Source organism: Diceros bicornis, chromosome 35 (assembly GCF_020826845.1).
Source record: "Diceros bicornis minor isolate mBicDic1 chromosome 35, mDicBic1.mat.cur, whole genome shotgun sequence".
NCBI lineage: Eukaryota > Metazoa > Chordata > Mammalia > Perissodactyla > Rhinocerotidae > Diceros > Diceros bicornis.
Window position 1 is genome coordinate 7,322,968 of NC_080774.1, and position 6,647 is coordinate 7,329,614.

The 6,647-nt window shown below is 63.8% G+C and overlaps 1 protein-coding gene across 5 annotated transcripts in view; it reads left to right on the forward strand.

Moving 5' to 3' along the window:
• Positions 1-6,647, forward strand: part of PITPNM2 (phosphatidylinositol transfer protein membrane associated 2) — a 140,227-nt gene extending 133,580 nt beyond the window's left edge. For 3 of the 5 annotated variants that reach the window (XM_058531298.1, XM_058531301.1, XM_058531300.1), the window contains 10 exons: positions 634-798; positions 1,835-1,996; positions 2,924-3,072; positions 3,431-3,547; positions 3,883-3,999; positions 4,117-4,265; positions 4,363-4,512; positions 4,888-5,071; positions 5,154-5,282; positions 5,375-6,647. In XM_058531298.1, coding sequence (XP_058387281.1) covers positions 634-798; positions 1,835-1,996; positions 2,924-3,072; positions 3,431-3,547; positions 3,883-3,999; positions 4,117-4,265; positions 4,363-4,512; positions 4,888-5,071; positions 5,154-5,282; positions 5,375-5,698 — 1,646 coding nt within the window. In that variant the 3' untranslated portion in view covers positions 5,699-6,647. The remainder of the gene's footprint in view (positions 1-633; positions 799-1,834; positions 1,997-2,923; positions 3,073-3,430; positions 3,548-3,882; positions 4,000-4,116; positions 4,266-4,362; positions 4,513-4,887; positions 5,072-5,153; positions 5,283-5,374) is intronic. The other 2 variants (XM_058531302.1, XM_058531303.1) reach the window with 1 other exon arrangement.

Below are 6,647 nucleotides of genomic sequence, written 5' to 3' on the forward strand. Positions count from 1 at the left end.
GAAGGGGGTCCTTTAGCCCAGCCCCCCTCTCCCTGCCCTGCCCAGCCTGGGCCCAGGGAGCCTGGCTGGAGGCCTCGGCCCCTGCCTTTGTTAGTGTGGCTCGAGTGTGAGGGCCACACAGAGTGTTGCCTCATCCTCAGACATCGGTGTAGGGCATCCCCAGGAAGCTGCCCCATGCCCCTGTTGTTAGCACCCCTCAAACCCAGCTGCTGTGGGCTGTGGGTCAGGCTGGGCTGGGCTGGGCCCCAGAGGCTGAGAAGGCCAGACTAAATCAGGAGCCGTGTGGGGGAAGAAGGGTGGCCACGGGGGTCGTGAGCCTGGCCGTCTTGCCTCCCTGCCCACTGTGTCTGTGTTGGTCCGTCTGTCCACCCCTGCCCCAGCCCTCCATTTCTGCTTCCTCAACCCTGCCCTGCCCTCTTGGCCCTGAACAGGCAGGCCCTGGCATGCTTGGGCCCATCCTCACTGCCAGCTGTGCTCAGATGCCACTGCTCATCTGCAGCTGGAGGTGTCAGCCCTGCCTGGCACAGCTGCCCCAGCCCCAGCACACACTGAGTCCTCCCTCCCACTGCTCAGGGGGCCAGGCTGGGTGGGGCCTCTCTTACTCCTGGGTCTCTGGTTTCCATCCACCTGCAGCGGATGCCCTCCAGACCCACAACACGGTCTTCCAAGAGCATGCGGCCCCCTCCTCGCCCGGCACAGCCCCCAGCACCCGAGGTTTCCGTCGAGCCAGCGAGATCAGCATTGCCAGTCAGGTGTCAGGCATGGCCGAGAGCTACACAGCATCCAGCATTGCCCAGAGTGAGTGCAGCAGTGTCGGGGCCTGCCCTTCCCGGACCCTCCCCTCGGTCATGGCAGGGGGCGGTCTGCCCTCTGGCACCCGGGGCCACTGTGCCCCCCAGGGGACAGTTGGCAGTCTGGAGACAACTGGGGAGGGGCACTACTGGCATCTGGTGGGTAGAGACCAGGGATGCCTCTCAACACTGCACAATGCACCGGATGGCCCCCCAGCAAAGAGTGATCTGGCCCCAGATGCCCGTAGAGGACTCTGGAGGGAAGGAGCGTTCAAGTCCAGGTGTGTGGGATGGGCAGCACCGTCCCAGACAGCTGGGAGGCCATAGGCCTGGGAGGAGGGGTCCTAGCCCCAGGGTGCTGGGTGCTCCCTGAGGGAGAAAGCTGTGGGGCTGTTTCTGGACAAGTCTGCAAAGCTGGACAAGCCAGAGGGGTGGCTGCAGGGAGCCAGGGAGGTGAGGTGTCACTGTGGCCGCCAGCTGTGACTGTCCCCTCCTGCTGCCCCAGAGGGCAGGGGCCCCATGGCCTCCTTCACTCCTTGGCTCCTCCCCATCTCAGAAGCTTCTCAGCAGCTGGAAGTGGAGACTGGGTCACCCCCTCTCATTCCCGGGACCAGCTGCCCCTCCCATCCTCCCTGCCTGCCTGGCAGGTTCTCAGGCTGCCTGTCAGAGCAGGTGGTGCTGGGGCTAAGGCTGGTGTGGGTGTCCTTCTGTGAAGAGGGACCAGGAGACCTGGTCTCTTCCCAGCGTGCTTCCTGGCCTGCAGTGGCCGCGTGGTGGCAGTGGCGACAATGGTGGCAGTGTGGTTGTAGTGGTGGCAGCATGGGGGCAGTAGTGACAATGCTGGCAGTGTGGTTGCAGTGGTGGCAGCATGGTGGCAGTGGTGGAAGCATGGTGGCAGCGGTGGTTGCAATGGTGGCAGAATGGGTGTGGCAGTGTGGTTGCAGTGGTGGCAGCATGGGGGCAGTGGTGGCAGTGTGGTGGCAGCATGGTGGCAGCCGTGGCCCCAGCGTGGCTGAGCCTTCCCTGTTGTTCTTGCTTCTCAGAGGCCCCAGTGGCGCTCAGCCACACCCCCAGTGTCAGGCGCCTGTCCCTGCTCGCCCTGCCCCCTCTGCCCCCCACACCCCCAGGCCCCCGCCTGCAGGCCAAGCGGGTGAGCCCCAGCCTGGAGAGGGCCCCCCGCCTCCCCGACTTGGACATCAGAGAAGGTACCGGGTGCCGCGTGCCCTCCACCCACACACTCTCCTCCTCTAACTGGGTCACTCACCATTTCCAGGCACATCTCTCTGCCAGGCCCTGTGCACCGGGCCCCGCTGAGGCCTAACCAGGGAGCTGAGAGCTGGGGCTGGGAGCACTCGGACATGCTGGGAGGAGGCAGGAGCAGTTGCAGTGGGCTGGGGGCGGGGGCACCACAGCAGCTGGAATGGGACCGGGTGGGGACCAAGGGTTGCCTGTCAGGCGGGCTGCAGGCAGAGGGCAGGAGAGCCCCGGCCCATGGTCAGGCCCCATTTACTGAGTGCCTCCTGCGTGCAGCCGCCAGGGAGGCACGTCACAAGCCACATCTGGAGCTCAGGCGGTCACCCAGCCCCTGGTGGGAGCCAGGATGCACACCCAGGCCCGCCTGATGTGCATGCCCGGACTTCGCACTCGGCCTGCTGAGTCCCAGCTCCCAGGTGCTGAGGAGCACGGAGGCTTTGCCTTGGGGTTCGCAAATTGTAACTCCACCTCTGTGAAGCCTTTCACCATCTTGAGGCCTGGGGGGCAGACAGAGGGTCCAGGAGAGGCCTGGAGAGGGCAGTGATGGGGCCCAGGGCAGGGGTCGCCAGGATCAGTGACGGGACCAGGGACAGCGAGTCCTGCCTCCAAACCCACTTGTCTGTCTCCTCCTCTAACTCCACATCCTCACCGCTGAGGCCCCGCCCTCCGGGCTGTTCTGGCTGCTTGCGTGCTGTCCTGGCTTCCTGTGCCTTCTCCCCTGCTCCCCTCTGTCACCCAGCCTGGAAAGAGGAGACTGGCCTTGCTGGCTGCCCTTTTTCCCTGGTCAGAGGAAGGTCTAGTCTTTGGGCTGAGCCAGGCCTGAGGGGCCAGGTGACCCCGCGGAGTCCCAGCCCAGTCACCACCCCTCCTCCTGGCAGTTGCTGCAAAGTGGTGGGGACAGAAGCGGATTGACTACGCCCTGTACTGCCCCGACGCCCTGACGGCCTTCCCCACCGTGGCCCTGCCCCACCTCTTCCATGCCAGCTACTGGGAGTCGACGGACGTGGTCTCCTTCCTGCTGAGACAGGTACCTGGTGCCACAGCCAGGCACACCCACGCCTCACAGGAGGGCCCTAAGTGACACCACCACTGACATGGCCCCATTTCATAGATGAGGATGGTGGGGGACCCCATCCTCTGACCCTCATCAGGCCACAGAGCAGGCAGGATGGAGGAGCCCCTGGGGAATTTGAGATGGGGTGAATGTATTTGCACACTCCTGGGGCAGATGTGAATTTTGGGTGGCCTGTAGTGGGTTGAATAATGTCCCCCCAAACCCTCACAGCTCCCTATTTCCGGCTCCTAGAGCCGCTGGCCTCTCCCTGCTAGAACAGGAAGCCCCGGGCTTGAGTCTGCCCCATGGCCTGCCTCTGTCCCCCTCCCAGGTCATGAGGCATGACAATTCCAGCATCTTGGAGCTGGACGGCAAGGAGGTCTCAGTGTTCACCCCCTCAAAGCCAAGAGAGAAGTGGCAGCGCAGGAGGACCCACGTGAAGCTGCGGGTGAGGGGTCCTGTGGGTGCCCAGACCCCACAGTTGTCATCCTATTGAATCCTCACAGGAAGACTCATCTTACAGATGAGGATACTGAGTTGAGGAGAAGCATGCTGTCTATTTAATCCTCACAGTCTGCGAGGTTGGAGTTATCTCCCCATTTACAGATGGGGAAGTGTACCAAGGCCACGTAGCTCAGTGGCCAGGCTGGACTTGAGCCTGGACCATCTGGCCTTAAGCCCATGCTTACCCCCCAGGCCCACAGGAGGCTTGAGCTGAGCCAGGAGACCCCAGCTGCCCCTCTATCCCCCACCATGACCCAGCCTTGCTCCTGCTCTCCCCAGAATGTAACAGCCAACCACCGGATCAACGATGCAGTCGCCAATGAGGATGGCCCGCAGGTTCTGACGGGCCGGTTCATGTATGGGCCCCTGGACATGGTTACCCTGACCGGGGAGAAGGTAAAGACACACCTGGCCGGGGAGAAGGTGGGAGCCCCCTGCCTCGCCTTCCTCTAGCTGGGGTAGGGGGAAGCCAGGGGCTCAGCCCACTCATGACCAGCCTGCCCGGGCTCCCAGGTGGATGTGCACATCATGATGCAGCCGCCCTCAGGTGAGTGGCTGTACCTGGACACTCTGGTGACCAATAGCAGCGGGCGCGTCTCCTACACCATCCCCGAGACTCACCGCCTGGGCGTGGGTGTCTACCCTGTCAAGATGGTGGTCAGGTATGCACCTCTGGGGGGTGAGCAGGCCAGGCCGGCCTCCTCTGGGGCATGAGGAAGGGGGCCTGGTGGGTTCTGACGAGCTGCCGCCTCCTCCCAGGGGAGACCACACATTTGCTGACAGCTACATCACCGTGCTGCCCAAAGGCACAGAGTTTGTGGTCTTCAGCATCGATGGCTCCTTTGCCGCCAGCGTGTCCATCATGGGCAGTGACCCCAAAGTGCGGGCTGGGGCCGTGGACGTGGTGCGGTGAGTGGCCCCAAGGGGCACGGTGGGCAGGCTCAGAGGCAGGAAGCTCCTGGAGGCCAGAGCAGGGGATGTTGGGCAGGGAACCTGGGGCTTGAGGAGCCAGCCCCACCACTTACTAGCTGTGACCTCTTGACACTGATGCCTCAGTTCCCTCATCTGGGAAGTGGGGCTACGAACCTAACAACAGCAGGTACAGCTGCTGCAGGGGTATTTGTGGGGATTGTGTGACCTAAGCCATGAGCATCACATACATAGCCTGACCAGAGATGCACTCTCCAATGGCCCACCTGGGGACTGGTTGGGCAAAGAGACAGGGCAGCCCAGGAGGGAGGAGGGGGTGACCGTGGGACACCCAGGCCTGCCCCTTGCCCCCAGGCACTGGCAGGACCTGGGCTACCTCATCATCTATGTGACGGGCCGGCCCGACATGCAGAAGCAGCGGGTGGTGGCATGGCTGGCCCAGCACAACTTCCCCCACGGCGTGGTGTCTTTCTGTGACGGCCTAGTGCACGACCCGCTGCGGCACAAGGCCAACTTCCTGAAGCTGCTCATCTCTGAGGTGGGTCCCGGGTGGAAGGGATAGCGACAAGGGGGTGGGGGCGGAAGGGCCACACCTGTGCCCACACTGCTCTCGCCCACAGCTGCACCTGCGCGTGCACGCGGCCTACGGCTCCACCAAGGATGTGGCGGTCTACAGCTCCATCAGCCTGTCCCCCATGCAGATCTACATCGTGGGCCGGCCCACCAAGAAGCTTCAGCAGCAGTGCCAGGTGAGTGGGCAAATCGTGGTGGGTGGCACAGGTGGACAGCCTTGGGAGCCCGCCCCAGGACAGCTGTCCTCCTTACTGCCCCTCCCCTGCAGTTCATCACAGATGGCTACGCGGCCCACCTGGCCCAGCTCAAGTACAACCACCGGGCACGGCCAGCCCGCAACGCGGCCACCCGCATGGCACTGCGAAAGGGCAGCTTCGGCCTGCCTGGCCAGGGTGATTTCCTGCGCTCCCGGAACCACCTGCTCCGCACCATCTCAGCCCAGCCCAGCGGGCCCGGCCACCGGCATGAGCGGACACAGAGCCAAGCGGACAGCGAGCAGCGGGGCCAGCGCAGCATGAGCGTGGCGGCCAGCTGCTGGGGCCGCACCATGGCTGGCCGGCTGGAGCCGGGGGCAGCCGCGGGCCCCAAGTAGGGCACCGTCAGCGAGGCGCTGTGGTCTCCATGGTGCTAGGCCAGGGCGGCCAGCCCCGCCAGGAGGCCTGGCCTGGTCACACACACTCGGCTGGGGACCAGCTTGTCCCAGGGCCTGGCGGAGGACATGGGCCTTGCCACACACAGCCCTCCAGCCCTGCCTCATAATCCTAGGATCTGAGGGGTTCCAGCTTGTCACGGAAGGTGGCAGGGTGACACCAGTCCCAGGATGATGGAGGGACCAGGACCCCCCATGTGGACCGGCCTGGGCGGCACTCCTGGACATTTGCCCTGTGTTGACTTCCCAACATCGTGACACCAGGCCGGGGCCCGAGCCCAGCCTGCCACCTCCCATCCACTAGCTCGCCCTGCCCCCAGGTCCCCTCCCACTTGGTAGCAGTTCCAACAGGGGACAGCCTGCTTCTTGTTAACTCGAGTTACTCAACTGTTCGACCTCACTGGTTTTGCACTGATTTTTGAGAGTGGAGACCCATTACCACCTCCTATGGCTACAGATTCGTTGACATGCATGAAAATTCAGTGTGTGCTGATCCAGGACCTATTGCCACACAGAAGACTCCAAGGCGGCAAATCCTCGTGCAAGCAGCAGAGAAAGGCCATATCTTAATTTCTGCAGCTCCTCCCAGCCCGCCAGCGCCGTGGCAGCCCCGGACCCCTACCCACCTGTCCTGCCCCACGTGGAGCCCAGTCCGGACGGGTCTGGTGTCATCTCCGGCCCTGGACACAGCCCAGGCAGCCAGGCTGGTGAAGCCCAGAGCTGGCTCCCACCTGAGAAGCCCCGCCTTGGGCTGCGGGGCCTGGACAGGCCTGGCCTCCTCTTCCGCTCCTCACCTGCCATCAGTCAAGGCCCCATGCCTTGGGCCCTCCCGCGTTTCTACACCTTTCTACTTCTCCGATCTGATTTCTATGAGGTTTTTTTAAATGAGCAA